This window comes from Alligator sinensis, unplaced genomic scaffold (assembly GCF_000455745.1).
Source record: "Alligator sinensis unplaced genomic scaffold, ASM45574v1 scaffold611_2, whole genome shotgun sequence".
Classification (NCBI taxonomy): domain Eukaryota; kingdom Metazoa; phylum Chordata; order Crocodylia; family Alligatoridae; genus Alligator; species Alligator sinensis.
Window position 1 is genome coordinate 1322600 of NW_005841869.1, and position 17917 is coordinate 1340516.

At 42.5% G+C, this 17917-nt stretch overlaps 1 protein-coding gene across 7 annotated transcripts in view; it reads left to right on the plus strand.

Moving 5' to 3' along the window:
• The window catches only part of CNTRL (centriolin), a 43237-nt gene extending 26161 nt beyond the window's left edge, over positions 1 to 17076 (plus strand). For 3 of the 7 annotated variants that reach the window (XM_025193897.1, XM_014526683.2, XM_025193919.1), the window contains 25 exons: positions 224 to 340; positions 731 to 875; positions 986 to 1128; positions 2238 to 2430; positions 2667 to 2977; positions 3415 to 3623; positions 3849 to 4041; positions 4478 to 4608; positions 4759 to 4899; positions 5024 to 5150; positions 5777 to 5941; positions 6240 to 6399; positions 6963 to 7078; positions 7465 to 7682; positions 8338 to 8495; positions 8753 to 8826; positions 9230 to 9418; positions 9973 to 10198; positions 10836 to 11041; positions 11393 to 11533; positions 12709 to 12984; positions 13352 to 13414; positions 13916 to 14125; positions 15266 to 15465; positions 16629 to 17076. In XM_025193897.1, the coding sequence (XP_025049682.1) occupies positions 224 to 340; positions 731 to 875; positions 986 to 1128; positions 2238 to 2430; positions 2667 to 2977; positions 3415 to 3623; positions 3849 to 4041; positions 4478 to 4608; positions 4759 to 4899; positions 5024 to 5150; positions 5777 to 5941; positions 6240 to 6399; positions 6963 to 7078; positions 7465 to 7682; positions 8338 to 8495; positions 8753 to 8826; positions 9230 to 9418; positions 9973 to 10198; positions 10836 to 11041; positions 11393 to 11533; positions 12709 to 12984; positions 13352 to 13414; positions 13916 to 14125; positions 15266 to 15465; position 16629 (4113 nt within the window). In that variant the 3' untranslated portion in view covers positions 16630 to 17076. Of the gene's footprint in view, positions 1 to 223; positions 341 to 730; positions 876 to 985; positions 1129 to 2237; positions 2431 to 2666; positions 2978 to 3414; positions 3624 to 3848; positions 4042 to 4477; positions 4609 to 4758; positions 4900 to 5023; positions 5151 to 5776; positions 5942 to 6239; positions 6400 to 6962; positions 7079 to 7464; positions 7683 to 8337; positions 8496 to 8752; positions 8827 to 9229; positions 9419 to 9972; positions 10199 to 10835; positions 11042 to 11392; positions 11534 to 11963; positions 12985 to 13351; positions 13415 to 13915; positions 14126 to 15265; positions 15466 to 16628 lie in introns of those variants that run through there. The other 4 variants (XM_025193899.1, XM_025193909.1, XR_003092145.1 and 1 more) reach the window with 4 other exon arrangements.
• The last annotated feature ends 841 nt before the right edge of the window (positions 17077 to 17917 follow it).

Sequence of the window (17917 nt, forward strand, 5' to 3'; positions counted from 1 at the left end):
CCATGTCCCAAAAAAGTACTTTACATGACAGATTGCATACCGTGTAAGAAGAATAAGGCCAGTAATGCAAATGATAGAGATGAAACTGGTAAAGAAATTCAGATAGTTGATGAGCATAAGCATTTATCATTAGTATCCTGTTTACAGTGGTACATGAGACATCAGTATCTATAAAATAAAAACAAACTTCAAAATTAAAGTTCCAATCTGATTTGTACTTTAGGAATTTCAGGAAGCAGAGGAGTTCTGTATGCAGGCAGCTCATGCAGCTCGTGATCTTGCCCGAGCAGAAGCGGAAATCGAATTGTTGCAACAACTTCTAAAAGAAAAGGAAGAACAGGTAAGCTGTGCTGGCTGTATCAGGTTATAAAAGCTCAAGGGGAGAATGTCAGATATGTGGAGATCGATTTGAACTAGACTCATGGTTAAATTAATATACAAGTCAGCCTAACATTTTAAAAATTATTGACTCGCTGATGAAAATTTCTTTTTTTAGCTTGGTGCTGGAGTTTTCCAGATATTACTTTCTGTCAATCATAAGTGAAAATCTGCTGAAATATCACGTGTCATAAATGGCTTTTTACAATGGTCTTCGTAAAAAGATCTCCATTATTTGGAGTGGGGGGAAAGCCATCTTTGTCATAGTAATTTTGCCATGCAGTACTGTCTTGTCTATGAATAGGCTTTAATCTAAGTTATAATAAAGTTGAAATTCACTTCTTTTTTTAAGTTTCAGCATGAAATGGAGAGAGCTGACGCTGAGGCTGTTGCATCAGATTTTCAAAAGTTTGATCTTGATAAATTAAACCAGACTCTGAAACATCAGAAAGCAGAAATTGAACGACTGCGAAGGTTATTAGATAATGTCAGGGCAGGTAATCCTTCTTGTTTCTGCATCTACAACTTGCATTCAGCACAAAGTATAATTATGGGGCATTCAGTTTTACTTATTCAAAGAATTTTTAAACTGTTTAATTCTTTACAGGTAACAAGGATGAAATACACAGCTTACTGGATGAGATAGCAGCACTCAGACATGCCCTTTCTTATCAGAATGATTACATCAGCAGTATAGCAGATCCATTCAAAAGAAGAGGATATTGGTATTATATGCCACCATCATCAGAAGTATGGAAATAAATTAAAATGACATTTTGCAAAAAGTAATTTGATTTGAAAAAAATCTATTATTAATTTCACTAATTCTAAATGTAAGAGCACCCTAAATACAAAGATCTCTTCCCAAACAAAATGTTCATAGAACTCCATTAGGACAGTTTTTAGCTGTTAATTAAGGTTTTGAAACACGTGTGATAGTTGAACATTGCATATTGAAGTTACCACATTCTCTCTAGCGCTAACATGTACTGTAAGGGTTAGCTCACATTTAAAGCCTGTGTAGTTTCAAACAAGTCAGCTCTTCACAAAATGTATTCTTTCACAACAGACTTCCAGTCACCCTACAAATTAGCATCATCTCCCTGAATGCTGGAGAGTTTAATTTAGAAAATGCCCAAGGATGCAAGAGTCATGTAAATTTAAATGGCAACTGTCAGGATCTAAACTTTTTTTTGGATTCCCAAATGAATAACAGAATCTAAAAAATATTCTTATTTAAAGATGGGACAACTGCTTTGCCCACTTACTGTCCTCAATTTGTATTCAAACTTCAGTTTAATTCTTTTATTAAGTATTTGACAGCTAAAAGATACTCAGAGTAAAACACATCTTCATTGTTAAATTTACTGTAAGAGATATAGTCTAATATCCCATTTAAATCAATGTCAACTGCTAATGAGTAGTGGAGAAACATTAGCAAAAGGGATAGACAAAAGGGTACTGTAGTGAAATATAATAGGCATCCTCATGTAGTTTTAATAACTGTTTCCTCCTTGGCTATTGATAATAAAAAAAAATAATGCATCAAAAGGAGACTCTTCTAATAAAATAAGGTTTCTGAGACTTAGTAGTGCATATCGCATTTTTATAGAATGTACTGTCTGTCCTCTATTTGCATGTGATAATGTAACAACCCTGTGGTAGCCTTGCCAGTTGATTGCATTGAAGTAATAATAGTCAAATATTTCTTGTATATTTAGCTTTCTTTTCATGCAAAGTAATAGCTTGAATCAGCAGCAAACACTGAGAGACAGGAAGGTCTTTGAAGGCCACAGTTTGGAAACCTCCGTAATGGAAACTTAATCTTAACATACATTATTCTTTGGATATTTTTTTAGGTCTCCACTCCTGGTTCTTACAGCACAAAAGACTCTGGAGTTGGCTTGCAGTGTCCTGGCTCATCCCCAGCTAGAAAGGCCCATGGTCAGGGCAGGCAGATCAGGAAGGAAGACTCTGTCTCACCCACTGCAAGAGGATATTGGGTGTATTCACCAGTTAGAAGCAGGTTGCACAAATCAGATTCCAATAAAAGTAGGTTTTCCTCGCACAGATGTTCAAGAAAGTACCAAACTCCAGTTTGAGTTCAAGGTGGAATTTCTAAAATGGGTTAATTGTAAAAATGGGTTTTATTAATATTTTGCTGTATGTTAAATGTAAACATGTAATATATGGTGGTGCTTGTGGCCTTTGTTTCAGAGAAGTGTATGTTAACAACAGCATTGATTTAAGAAGAGATTATAATTCCAATTTTCGCTTTCTGTCTTAAGATGGAAGAGATGAAGATAGCGGAGGAGATGACAAAACGGATGTTCCCAGGGAGCCTCCCTTTGTACCGCCTCCTGGTTCTGTTATTTATACCGTACTTCCTGATGGTGGCCCTGTACCCCAGGGGACAGTAGTTTATGGACCACCTCCTTCTGGACCAGTGAATGGTAGACCAGTTGCACCTGGAACAGTTATCTATGGACCACCGCCTGCTGGAACTCATGTTGTTTATGGCCCTCTTCCTGCTAACTTTTCTGTCCCCCTCATTCCTTTTGGAGTGCTTCACTGCAATGTTCCTGAGCATCATGACATGGTAAGTACACGGGAGAGGTTCAGCCATATGCAACTGGGTCACTGAAGAGCAGTGGTTCTCAGCTTTTTTAGACTCAAGACACCTCTGGAGGGCAACCTCAGTGCTGAATATCATAAAATGATAGAGACCAGTTGGGTTTCCTTCCTCTTCCTGTGTGTTACTGGGATACGTAAATGTACATGTTCAGGTGTGTGTTTATTTACAAGCACTATTCCTGGGGAAAACTTACACTTTTATTTGAGTAGTGCAGCATTATGTTAAGTATTCAAGAGTCAGGAATCAGTCAACTAGGACGGAGCATCTTCAGTCATGTATAGTCCAACCATAGGCCTCTGCAGCTGCTGCTTTCTATGGAACACAGCTGCTTGGGAGAGCCAGTGAAGAGAGTTGCACTTGCTTTGCCTTAGTAAGGTTTTTTTTCCCCACCCTCTATTTAGGAAAATGAAATCTCAAGGCTTGAAGACATTGTATATCATTTAAGGTCTCAGAAACGGGACTATACGTGGCCAGGCATGTCTGTACATAAACATAATAAAGAAATGGAAAAACTGCATCAGAACATTGACAATCTCCTACGTGAAAGGGAAGAACTGGAACGTGAAGTAGCAGAACTACGTACGGCAGCCGAGAAACGTAGCAAACGCAAGTAAGAGCATTAGGGTGATATATACTTAAACGTGCCCACAAAATCTATTATTCAAAACCTATTAGTAAAGATGGTTTTGCCAAACTTCTGTAGATAACTTGTGTTTGAGTTGTGTGTAAGGGAGTACAGCTCCTGAGATACCAGGCAGACCATTTGAATTTTACTTGTTTGGTTTTATAAATGTTCGTTTTATTGTGGATATGGTTTTTTTTCCTTTTCTTTTAGGAACTTCACTGAAGGGCATATTGACAGCCTTATTACAGAACTAGAGTTAGAAAAATCTCTCAGACACCATGAGGACATCGTGGATGAAGTCGAATGCATAGAACAGACTCTTCTGAAACGACGGGCAGAGCTCAGGGAGGCAGATCGACTTCTTGCAGAAGCTGAAAACGAACTTGAAACTACTCGGGGGAAGGTAAGTTGTTGTGTGATCTTGGATCCCTTCTACGAAATGCTGTATCCTGTTCGTTCCTCTTTTTAAATGGATGAAATATTCCTTTTTGTGAGCCAATGCAGATTTGGGTAAAGATTGTTATACGTGACCTAAGATCGTTCATTTACTTCCTTTAATTACAGAGGTGAATGCAAGTTCTTATTTATTTACGTGTACATAGATGCTGAAATAGTTACCATGCTGGGTTTTAAAAGGCATTGGAAAAGACATTTTATGACTTAATATTTTGCATATTAATCATCTGTCTCCCTGTCTTTCCTTTATTAATAAATCTCATTCAAACAGTGTCAGGTTTCTGTCCTTAGAAGCTTTCTTACCCGAGTAACAAGCACTATATAGGTTTCTTCTGCTTCTCTTGTTTCAGTACCTTTAAAATAATCCTCAATTTCTTGTGCAGACCAAAGACACTATTCAAAAGTACAATCATGCCAAACAGCATTTGTCTCACACCGAAGCTGAGGCAAAGGAGTTGGAGCGAAGGGCTCAGGAGATGGCTGTTAAGCTTGTGAAAGCAGATCAGCAACTAAGGTACACTCCATTTATATTTCACGTATTTTGCTTGACTGTGCGATATCTGTCTCTGAAATGGATAGAACAAATGAGGATGTGTTGCAAATAAACTGTTGCTTTCAGATAGGTACGCCTGCGATGGTATGAAAAATATTAAATGTATTTTAGGTTACTCCAAGCAGATGCAAGGGATTTAGAGCAGCACAAGATTGAACAAGAAGGTATCTTGAAGGAAATCAATAGAGTCGTGTCATTGAGAGATTCTGAGTTCCAGTCCTTAGGCCAGAAGATAGACATCTTGACGGAAAGGTAAATATCAAATTAACCTTAAATACTTACGGGTAAAGCATGCCTCAGATTTGTCTAATGGCAAAGGGAAGGACTACGTAATGGGTTCTGTTCCTTCTAAACTGTATTCTAATCTGATTGTTAGTCTTCAGAAGCTTCAAGCAGACATTCAGGTTGCAGAAGGTAATGAAGATCATCATCTCCAGATCCTGAAAGAAGCAGAAAATGTTCTGCAGGGCAAGAAAAATGAGCTGGAAAGATTAACAGATCAGGTAAGAAGTGTGTGTTCACAGTTGATTTGGAGGTTTCTTGGCCTTTTTTGGGGAGTCTGCTTGGTGGGGTGTCTTCTCCTCCATGCACTGAGAAGAAAAAAAGAACTGTGCTCTGAATCTCCTAGTCTGACGTATTTGCTGTATAGGTTTTTATTTCAAAAGTCCTGCAAATATGTATTGAAAAGAAGATCTGTATATGCATAGACACATGTATGTCATCAGTATCTCACTCTTTTGCCTCCTCCCTGTGTTGCCTTTTGTGATAACTTTGGCCTCAGTCTTGGAAACACTGGCACATATAAATACTATACTGAGCTCCAGTGAAAATTCATGCGAGTAAAGCTGCTAATGAGTATACACATCTATGGACTCGCAGCTGTAGAGGGAAAGCCTTTTCAGCCAGGGACTCATGCTGTGTCTGTAGAGTGCCTTGTACAGCGTGGCTCCTTGCCCCCATTTTGTCCACTGGATGCTACTACAATAGAAGTATTTTTCAAAACCTGCCCAACAAAAAGACCCTGTTTGTCAATACCTAGATGAGGCAGTGTATTTTTAATATAGCCATGAGTATATTTTAGTTACTTGTTTGTTTAGGCCCTTGGTTTTTATTAAGTTCTGTACTTTAGATAACCACTCAACAGCAAGAGCTGGTGCTCTTGGACCAAGAACTGGATCAAAGGAAAGAAGAGTTGCGTCTCCTTCAAGACTGCATTGCCCAAAGGAAAGCAGACCTCAAAGAAGCTCTTCGAGATGGGGAGACAGACGTGACTGAAAAACGACGACAGATAAGGGTAAACCGTCTGTTGCCATGTTCTGTTCACTATCTGCGCGGCTTAGTTCAGCACAGAAGTCAAAGCATCTTTCAAAGCTTTAAAGAAATCCTTCTTCAAAAAAAAGGCAGGCTTGCAGTTTTGTTATGCCTAATGTGTGGTGGCCCTGATCTAGCTCCATGTAGAACAACCTTGGACTTCAGCAATATAGATTCAGTCCCTTGTCCTGTTTTGGTGGGTGCAGTGTTTGGGGTACGTTAGGTTCTGTTGTCAAGTAGAGCCCATGGATGAGTGGAGCTATGACTTACTGTTTTCATAGGACGTGAGGTGTCAGCTGGAAGAACTGAGTGTGCAGAAAGGAGAACTGAATGCCCAGATAAATGAAAAAAGAACACAGCTTTCCCTTATAAAGCAAGACACCGGGAGAGAGGAAGAAAATCTGCAAGGAATACTTGGACAAATTGCTAAGCACAAGACGGGTATGGCTCTGATGGTGTGTGTGGTACATGCTTTTGCTCCGGCTTAGAATGTATTGAATTCTGGTGTCTTGGTTCGTTTGGTTTGTTAGACTGTTTCAGGTTATTAGTATTAAAAATAAAGCATTAGTGCTAAAACGTGTATAATTCATTTTTTTCACCTGAATGAAGAAGAGAAATTTTGTAGAGGAGTTCTCATGGGTTAGACATTTGAAAAAAAAAATCTCAAAAGTGAGATTCCTGTTTTTCTTCCTTAAATTAAGACTATATATTTAGAATGACATAAATCTCAGAACCCCATGAAAAGACCATGACGTGCAGCGTTCATCCTGTATAACAGTATAATGACCAGTGACCTGACTCAAAAGGACATAACAGAATCCAAAGTCAACCCGAGGCCTCCTCCAGTGTTCTGGCCAAAAGCAGTCTTGTTCTCAGACTAATCACTCTCTTCAGGTCTCTTGCTGCTGGTTTTTTCCCCCTCAAACCTCACACTTTACCTGGCAAGGCAAAACTTCACCTGTTTAATGGTTCTTTTTAAGACCTGTCTTGATTTCTCTTTCTAGAACTGAAGCACGTTCTGGAAATGTTGCAGCTTGAAAACAATGAACTGCAAGGTTTGAAACTACAACATGACCAAAAACTTAATGAATTGGAAAAGACTCAAGTTGCAGTGCTGGAAGTAAGTGTTTCTTTTGGAGTTGATAAAACAGTTGAGGAAGAAGGAATCTACTTTTTCCAGTTCCCTAGAGGATTATGATTCTAAGCCAAACCAGCAGCCATTGATTTGGACGAGGTGGATAAACTCATTCTCCAAAGTGAATCAGTGCCTAGAAATGTGAAGTATATCATGAGATAAATCATGATTGTTTCTAACATCCTGAGTGGTTTTGCCTTTTCAAGATACTTCAGTAACAGGATTAGCAATTTCTGCATATACAGGTTTCTGTGCACTCCTGGATCTTTGCAGATGGAGGGCACTGTGCAAATGAGAAAAGGTGTTATTAACTTAATTTAAATTGTTCTTAATATCCAAGCTTATTAGACATTTTATGTCCTTGTTCAAAGGAGAAATTAGAGATAGAGAATCTCCAGCGAGTGGCCCAGCGCCAGCGAGGGGAAGTAGAGTGGCAGAGGCAGCTACTGGAGAAAAACCAGCAAGAAAACGAGCAGTTAATGTCCCAGGTGCGTGCTCTGCAAAACAGCACTGAATCTTTGAACAGAGAAAAGCAGCAGCTTGAGGAAGACTGTCAGAGCTTGGAAATAAAATTGTCACAAACCAAAAGGTGAGAGAGACTTTTCTTTTTAAGATCAGTGACTAGGGAGCCAACACGTTTAAACTTCATAGCAAGAACAATTCCTTTTCCTTAAAAAAATGGATAAATAGAATTAAAATATGGTGTATTTTCCAAATCTGTAGAGGCCTGCTATTTCAAGCAGCTCTACTTTGCCTTTGGGTCAAAACCTGAATTGATGGGCATTTTCCATATCTGCAGTTGTAGGGCGGCATAATGACACACATTAATAACCACAACACTTTGAATTTTTGAATTAGGATGGAAATAATATTTCCTGTCAAATTAGAAACCCCCTTTACGTTCTCAAAAAAATAAAAGGAGCAATGGTTTTAAGTGGTAGCAAGGGGAGTTGAGGTTGGATATTAGGAAAAACTCTCATGAGGAGGGTGGTGAAGCACTGGAGCGGGTTACCCAGAGAGGTGGTGGAGTCTCCATCCTTCGAGGTTTTGAAGCCCCAGGCAGACAACGCCTTGGCTGGGATGATGGAGTTGGGGCTGGTCCTGCTTGGAGCGGGGGTTGGACTAGATGTGACCTCCTGAGGTCCCAACTCTCATTGTCTGTGATTCTGTTCTAATATAGCTATCTTTAAAAAAAAAATCCTTGCCAAACATTTGGAAAAGATTGTACCTTTCACATTTTACAGAAATTTAGCTACTACTGAAGATAGCAGCAAAGCTACACTGTCCAATGTAGAGAAAATGCGGTTGGATGTCAGAAAATTGCAACAGGAAATTGAACAACTAAAGAAGCAAAAAAAATCATTGAATGGAGACGTGACAGTAATACAACAGCAAATTCAAGGTACTTTGCACCACTTTTTGAGGTGTGGCATATATAACCTCACTTGCATTTAAACCATTATCTGTGTTAATTAGTCAAAAATCACTTATGGCAGAAAATGTTTTAAAAGATGACCCTGTACATTCACATCTGATACATACAGACCTACATATATAATATTTTAGAAACTAGGTTTCTGTGAGCGTGCAGTTACTTCACAGATTTGCCTGCTCAAGTTATCTCCTTTTCTTTTACCAAATGTATTTTGTTTTCTATAGAAAAAAAGGAAGAGCTTGAAATATTGAAGGAAGAACTAAACGACTCCCGGCAGCAAGTTCAGCTGGCAGAGCAGGTTAGTTTTGGTGAAGATAAGGCTTTGTGTAAGAGGAAAGAATCTGAAATAAACTTGGAGTCGTTTGGATCACACCAGCATCCGACACGGTTCCAAGAAGAGCTTCCCGCGGTGGTACCGATAACACAAATATCCATTTTGCAGTAGAAGCAGTCCCCCAAGGAGCTCTGCAGAAGTACAGTGCTTTTGCAAAGGAGAGGGGCATTCATCTGCGTACCTTTTTAAAATAGTGCCTTAGAGCTCTTAATGCTTTAACGTACTGAATGGCAATGGGGTCTGCTCAGTAAGGAGCTGTTCAGTGCGGTAAGGGTGGCGGATGAGTAAGCCCTGTGAGAGAACCGCTTAATACAGGGTGCTTACACATTACTCATTTTTAGCAATTGTTTGACCTTCTCAATGACAGGATCTGAAAAATACCACGAAGCGCCAGGACGAGATGCTTAGAGAACAGGCAACCCTAGAAGAAGTCACCAGTGAATGTTTAAGGAAGTGTAAAGATTGCCAAGAGAGACAGAAAAGGAAGGAGAACCAATTACAGCAGCTCCAGAGAGAGATCGAAGAGGGGGAAATGGAAGTGGCCAAACAAGAAGTGGTAAGGAGACTCTAGGTTTCACTCTGATCTGTTGAGCCAAAAGCTTTTATTGTCTAAGCCTCTACAAGACTACCACTGGCAAAAGGGGGCTGTGGGTGCATGTTCACGGTTCAGTACAGTACGGTCCCAACAGCAGTGCTTCATTAAAATAACATACTAACACGTGTACCGTCCTGTGCAACGTATCAGCATGTCAATATTGAACAAAATAACACTAGGAAACTTGGTATGCCCAGTTTTTCTAGTAATTGGAAGTTTTTTCTTACCATGATTTTATATTAGAATTAAATGATGGAGAGAAACAGACGCATAGGTAGAACGTCCGCAACCAAAACCAGGAAAAAATTAAGCAAAGGACTAGTATTGTTCCCCAGAAGCCCTCTAAGTTATTTTGTTTATGTAAAATATGAAATACGTTTAAGGGGTTTTTTTTAATTTCCCCTGTGGTCCTGTTTGATCTCTGTGGTGATGGCAGCTTTTCTTATTGAGGTTTTAGTGGTCCCTCAAGTAACCATCTGAAGAAAGGTTCATATCTGACATCCTGTCTTTGATAGATTCTTCAATGCCTCAAGAAAGACTCTGAGTCTGAAGAGAAAAAATTAGTTGAATGTACAACTAAACTGAAAAATCAGAAACAATTACTGGAGCAGGAGCTAATGGACCAGCAAAATACATTGGAACAAGCAATTGCAAAAGTAAGAATGACGGAAGAAAGGATCAGGAAACTGGAGAAGGAGGAGAGCTGGTATGCAGCACTTGAAGAAAGAGTCCAAAAAACCAGTAAGATGCATCTTGTGTTTATAACCGCGACTGCACGTGAGGTCAGCTCCCAAAGCCCTTGGGCAACGAACTGGGGGTTAGATCAGGCACCTATGCTAGCACCTGGTCTGGGGAACAGGAATAAAAACAGAGATTCCTGCTCTTTCGGGTTACTCCTCAAGGCAGGCGTGCAGAACTTGAAAAGTAAATAGATTGAAAAAAGAAATTGAGAGCGTGCTGGGAATTGGGTGAGGATGCAAGCATAACCTGCATAGTGTTTCTAACAGGGAAGTTCAATGGAAATTTATTTCAGGACTTGCTTGCAGTTTTTTAGTGGTATGCGCATGTCTTAAGTAGTCTCAAGTCGGCATCTTTCTTCATTTTCATCAGTCCAGCTCAATATCTCGGTCATGAAACAACCCAGCCGTGTGGCAATCACTAGCATTCGAGTGTGGCAATCGCTAGCATTCAAGTGAAAAAGGTTGCAGGGCCCTTGGCACTGAATAACTATCAGTTTTCATGTACGAAGACATGAGCGGTTCTGGTCTTTCGTTGCACTGCTTTTTTTTTTTCCCCTTCCAAAAGACGTCATGCATCCAGTACTACTGGATTCACTGTGTTTCGGTGACGAGCACTGCTTTTTTAAATGTAATTCCAGGTCACAAGCTGTCAGAAAAAGAGTTGCAGTTACAGGAGAAAACCAAAGAAATGGTATCCCTCCAAGAAGAACTTGGACTCTTGAGGGCAGAGCTAAACCGTCTCCAAGATCAGATCATGTCAGAGAGGGAAAAAGCAGACAAACAAGTCATCGGTCTGAAGGAAGCCATTCAAACCCAAAGGACCCAATTTGAGAGAGAACTTCATGTATGCCTTTATCTTTTGTTTTATTTTTTTTTGCTGTAAAAAGCCATTTAATTGCATGACCATGTGTGTTCTTTAAAGGGAAAGGAAGAACAAAAATACTGTATTTGAAACTCCAGACGTGCTGAAATTCAGGCAGCTGGTTTCAAAGTCGCTCACCCGCACGTCCTCATTGCCGTGCAGCCCTGTGAGACTCCCGCAGCTAAACCCATTTTGACTAAGCTAGCAGGCAGGACAAACTGTTTTAACCTGGGGCAGCTGTGTGGTTGTATTAGGTTTTGTGTTTCCCCGTTTTCAGAAATCTTTTACACAGAAAAAGATCAAAGCTTTTGTGATTTCCCATCTGTGTCCTAGGAGCAAAAGCATAAAAACAACTATCTGAGGAAAGAAATGGCAGCTGTAGAACAAGTGGCACAAGGCAACCACAAACGAGCCAAACGCTTGATCAAGGAGCTCGGCCAGATCCAGCAGGATTATCTGGACCTCAAGGCACAGGTACCGCCTGTCACCTAAGCACAAGTTAATTCTCTTCAAAGGCAGCGTTTGCGTGGGAGTTATATATTTGAAATAAGTTATGTAGACTCTAAACAAGCTGTGGTCCTCACTTTTACCTCCCTACATTCATTGTTATCATTAGTAAATCCATTGACACTTGTCTGCACAGCGCACAACCTGTTTGGGCTCTCGGGCTGTGGCATGGCTTGTATAAAACTCGCACTGACATTTCGGACCAGGGGACTGAGCCTTAAGCTCCTGGAAGAATCGCAGGAAACTACATGGTTTGGATCGTTACAGCAGAGGAAAATGTTGCATTTCTCCTTGTGTTGCAGACAAGTGAACATTAGTAAAACCAAGCAGACTTTTTTTTCCCCCATCAGTTTAATCTAGTTGATCTTGAATATATCTTTTTTTTTTTTAAAACCAGTCTGCCAAAAGGGAAAAAGGTGATTCGGAGGGGTGCTGAAACCACCGCTGAGCTGACATGCAGAATGGATGCCCAGCTTTATTATCCGCGCATGGAGAGAGTGAAAAATTGAAGCTGGTTTGGCTTGTCCCTGGTGCCAAGTCAGGGCCGCCCATTAAATATTGCATGACACTTAGGGACACACGTGCTTGCCGCAGTCAGACTTCTGGATCGGTTTCCAAAGGAAAACTGCACGCCCGATTTTAGAAACGCTCTGCCTTTGACCCTGTGCTTCGGGCTTGAAAAGTGTGTAGCAATCCCACAAAAAAAATTCCCACTTTTATTACTTAGACCAAAACTTAGAGTAATTTTACTGTCTGAACACCATTGCCCACTCATTTGTAACAGAATTCCTCAGAGAAATTCTCTCAGTAACTAAACCACATCCCAAGAGGACCGAGAGAAGAGGAATTATTTAAGTATCGGTCTCTACGTCCAGAGAAATGCAAAAAAGCTGAGAGACGCGAGAGGCACTAAACTCCCGGTGCGTCTCGCGGAGCGGAGCGTGGCTGTGCAGTGCAGACTGACATGCTCGAAGCTCCTTCAGTTCATTCCTGATTGCAGCAAGGAGCTAGGCTGGCCCCTTGCGCTGCTGTACTTCTAACATTAAGCACTGGTTAATAGCAGTTTAATTTGATGGAAAAAATTAGAGATGGATGTCATCCTGCTTCTGAATGCAAATCTGCCTGTTTGCACCGCTCTTTAGATTCAAACGCAAGAAGATTTGGAAAAAAGACAGCAAGAAATAAAGGATGCAGTGAAGATGCTTAAATTGGAGGTGAAAGATGAAATCCGAACTGGGCTTAAATCATCAAGCCCCTCTCCTCCCGAGCTGCTGGACGAGCTGGAAGCAGATTTTGAAGTAAAGGAAGGGCTGCAGTGTGAATTAGAAGATTTAAAGGAGAATTTCCCATTTGCATCTAATGAAGAAAGACAGCTGTTGTTTGAAGAGAAGCTTAATTTATCCAAAGTCCACCTAATGGTAAAATGATGAGCAAGAAAAATGGCTTTATGCGAGTGTTTAATGCAACCCAGTTTAAGTTGTGTGCCCATGATGTCATTATTGTCCCTTCCACCAACACGAGTAATTCGTGTGTTCCTCAAAGCCCAGGATGACACTAAGATGGGCCTGTCAATTGCTAAAATTTTTAATTTTCCTGGTCACTTTTTGGTCACTAAAGTGGCCACAATCCCATAGTCTTTACCAACCCCAAATGCCTCTGAAATCATGGGGAAGGGGTGAAGGATTTAGTCCCCTTTAAGACGCAGTGAGCTGTACTGTCTAGCATAGATGCTGGTTGTTTAAAAACTACTTCCTGTGGCTGCTAACCGCGATTCTGCTTCCAAAGGATGAACACTGGCGCGGAGAAGCACTCCGGGAAAAGCTGCGTCACCACGAAGATCGGCTCAAGGTTGTACACATCCTCTCCACACCCGGGGCAGCACGCTGCTTATCTAGTTTAGGGCTTCACTAGATGATGTCTTGAGGATTTCCTCCTTTGGGGTGCATGAACAATCATTTCATCCTTCTCGAAAGATCCATCAAATGCGCTTTTGCGACATGGCCACCTGTCCTTCTGGGGTGGGAGAGATGTGGAGGAAGGCAGAGCACTGCCACGTCACCTGAACGGTTTCAGGTTCAGCGTGCATCCTCAGCACTGCTCATCCGCACAGGGTTGCGAGTACACACTCGCATGAGGCATTGCCTTAAACCTGACAGTCTCGCTCAAGCTCAGCCCCAAGCGTTGTAAATGGGAATAGCACCAGAATTGAGATAAACCCCATCTAGAGCTCTTCCCTGAGACACGCTTGGTGTTAGAGAAGACAGATGCTGCCTTTGGATCTTTAAAAAGCACAGCCCTAGACATGAAATAGAAGCCGAGTAATAAATGGGAACTAACAATTGCTTTCAGGCTCAGCTACGACATTGCATGTCCAAGCAAGTGGAAGTATTAATTAAAGGAAAGCAGCAAACGGAGGGGACCCTGCACAGCCTGAAGAGACAAGTCGATGCGCTAGACGAACTGGTCTGCAGCGCTTCTTCTGACTCCCTGTTTCTCTCCCAAAGCTCATCGGGGCTCCTCTCCTCCCTTCAGGATGATCTTGATCTTACAAAGAACCAGGTGATGCTTTAGAACATCTTCCCACGTCACGCTCGGTCGATTTGAAATCCCAGCGTTGTAGCTGATTGCTAGCTTGCCTTGAGCAAAGCCGCATCGTTACACTTAATGCTTTCTAGGCATGATTGCGGGCTGCTGTAGAGTATTTCTGAAGACAGGATGATCGGAGACAAAGCAGACCAGCTCTAACAGAGACTGAGTCACCTGCACACGACATCCCAGAGCCCTGTGTTTAGAGCACTTTCCTGCCATGACAAGTTCTCCTTGGCCAAGTCCAGTGGGAAATCTAGCTAGCTTCCAAATTTCCTCCGTCTTCCTAAGACTATCAATACAAAACTATTTAGATCAAATTCAACATTTCTTTTAGGTCTCCATGACGCAACTTGTTGCAAGGTAACATGCAGCAAAGCTTGACTTGTCTGCTTTGCGCACCAAAGTCTCGTGGGGGATGCGGGAGGGTTACTCCCACCGACGAGAATTTGTGTGGGTGATCTCCTCGCTCCACGTGTATAGCTGGGAGGGACCTAGACGAGCTTTTGGTCCCCTTCCTCGGGTCTGTTCTGCAGCTCATCTTGGTTGCCAGCTGGCCTGGTTTAAAGCGCTGCCTTAAAGCGCTGCCTTGGGTACAGTTATGTCCCACTTCCATTCGGTAGATGAAGCTGAGGCTGGGAGGCTGATCTGCTCAAAGCAGGATCAAGTCAGTTGGAAGCAGTGGTCAAACCTGTCTCTGCCCATGGTCTCATCCATTTCCAGGCCAGGTAGGGCTGCTCCACTCTTGCACACCTCCTGTTAGGGGCGGGGACAGCTTTTGACTACTACTTTCCTACTAACATAGAGGAAAAACAACTTGCTCAAGGCACAGGGGTCAGTTTTCTGACCACTTGCCCATATGCAATGAAGTGGGTTGGAGGCAGGGGGCCCAAACCACCTCAGCTTTCATTTATAAACTTCTTGCTGGACTTCCCTAGCCGGCATGTTTGTGTGTACGGGAGCATCGACCGTAATAGGTTTTCCCGGCTCAGGTTCTCTAACCAAAACTCATTTAGAGATGGAGAATTACACCACCCTTGCTGTATAACTCATCACACAGGCAGCTCGGCATGTTCACCCAAGCTTAACTACCGCCTTTTCCCCATTCTCTAGGCTGCTCCGACGGGAGTTGTCCAGTCCCCCGAGAGAACGACAGAGAGCATTTCCCAAGTCGCGATGCCGTACACAAGGACTCTCTCAGTAAAGCCTGGCGGTAAGAGAGTCGTTAAGCCAGCTTTACTTGAACAGCGTGCTAGTTGTGTAGATCACTGTAGACCTCCTAGAGCATGTTTAGAGTTTCTCCTCAAACACTGGTGAGTAGCGCGTACCGTTCCCCGCTGCTTCTCGTCTCAAAGGGTGTGAGTGTTGTGCCTCCAGCACGTGCTACTGTACTGCTGCTGCAAGAGGAATTTGAAAGCCTCTCACTCAAAACTTGTTTTGGCTCCGAGCAAGTCCCTGCCTTTATAAGCTCAGCACCCATACTTCATGCACATTGCTACTGGCTATTTCTACCCTGGCTGAATTTTGGACGTCACTTCTCGGTGCTAACAGTTAAGATGCAGTCCTGTGTCCTGTTCTGTCTGGACAGTTTTAGGTTGCTTGCTGCGCTCGGGAGAGACTGGTCTATAACCAGCTCACCATTCGTGCTCATTCAAAGGATCCTGTTTCTATACCTCTCATTGTGAGCCAAACACTCTCTCTAGGAAGAGCTCTCGGGCACATCCTTATGAGCAGGAAGGTGCGTTTCCCCAGGGACAAGTACACCTTGCTCCACTGCTGCTTGTCCCCAGGGAATGCCCATGCTATGAATGCTCATGCATGCTTACCCCAGTGGGTCAGGGAGGCTCGGCCAGCAACTGTGCTGGCCCCAGTGGCCTTATCTGGGGTCCTGGGGGCTTCCGGGAGCTGCAGCCACAACATTCCTGCCGCAGGGAGCCTAGCCAGCCGCTGGGACGTGGAGCCGACCTGCCAGGCTGGTTTTGGGCAGCGCACGCTGTCTCCATGTGCACCGCCCTGCGGTTTTTTGTTTGGCTTTTTTGTGGGGTTTTTTTTTTTTGTTTTTTTAGGTGTGGGGGTTTTTGACCCCAGGATCTCCCCAGATCATCCCCCTGCAAAGTAACAACCTGGGGAACACCCACGCATGTGGCATGCAGTGCCGCATACACATCTGCAGCACCACATACCGCATGTCTGCACTCATCCGGATGCGCTCCTTGCGTGCATAAAAGGCTTGAGTAGATTGCCCTAGTGGAGAGTTAGGAAGAAATACTTTTTAACATGTTTCTCCTGCCCAGAAATTATTGCCATGTTTTCAAAACTAATCTCATGCACATTACAATAGATGGAAAACCCACTTCATTCTTAGGGGTGCTGCCATAGCATTGTTTGAGAACAGCACAACTGTTTAATTTTGGGTTTATAAGTAGCCTTGTAGTCCTCTAGCAGAATCACTAACTGCTCCAAACTTTTATTGTAGACCAATGTTGATCTGTGAAACCAGTGGAATGGTGAAGAACCCAACTGTCCTTCTAGTACTTGACCTCTTACAGCCTGAAGACTGCTACCTCATTAGCTGTGAAGTCTCCTTCCGGCCGCTTGTTAAGAAAGCTTGGCCCTGCATCCCTGAGTAATCCTTTTGTACTAATGCTGTAAAAGTTTGTATGGTTATGTAAGTACTGAGTCATTAATGTTATATTGTGCCAATTATGTCAACTGTGAGAGGAGGAACTGCTACAGTCACTCAAAACTCGCAGTTCACTTTGTGTTTTGGTTTTGTTTTTTTTTATACGTTGTGCCTATATATTTTGACATGCAAATCTGATGACAAAGGAACATTCATCTGGTGTCAAGAAGTGCATTAGTCCTTTCAAATCAGATTACTTTGGAATATTTTCTTAAAAAAAATAAAAGGGTTGTATCAACTACGACTTGCCTATAAGTCCTTTATTTCAAAGTTTCCAACTTTTCCAAGAATCCTCTACTACGTGGGCGAGGGTTGTCTGAGCGCGGCCTGCTTTGAGTCCTGCTCAATACCAATAACTTAATTTGCTGGTTGGAGCTGAACCGAGGTGCTCTGAAAATGTGAATTCCTTGACAGACAAGAAGTGATCCAAGGGATGGGACACAGGATAGGTCAGCATACAAGCACACTGGCCCTTTCATTAAATTGCTAGTAATTAACTTCTTGAGGAAGAAGTGAGTTAACTGAATCCTCATGTAATGGCTAGTAATTGCTTAGAACGGGTGGGCAAAATGCAGCCCGTGGGCCAGGTGTGGCCCGCCAGGTCATTCTATCCAGCCTGCAGGGCCCCTAAAAATTTATAAAATTAATATATCTGCCCCTGGCTGCCTGTCATGTGGCTTTCGATGGCTTGCCAAGACTTGGTAAGCAGCCCTCGACCCTGGCTTAGAAGCTCTGCATTAGCTTTTGCCAGCTGACTGACCCTGTTCAGTTCAGAACCTGAAGCTGGCCTCTTTCTTGAGCAAATTCAGTTACAGAAGGTGGCTAACTGGTTCTCTCAAGACACTTTTTTTTTTTTTTTTTTTTTTTTTTTTTTAAAAGAATTGCCATCACTTTCTAGACCCTTTATAAAACAGCCGTTCCCATAGCTCTGGTGGACAGTCTGGCACCTTGACTGCTAGCTTCCAAGCAGGAGGAAGCAAGTGTGGACGTGTCAGGCCATGTCCTACCTGCAGGGATGCTGAATGCCTAGAGCCTGGGCATGCATCATCCTGCACTCCCGAATGCCCACAGCTCTTCGACCC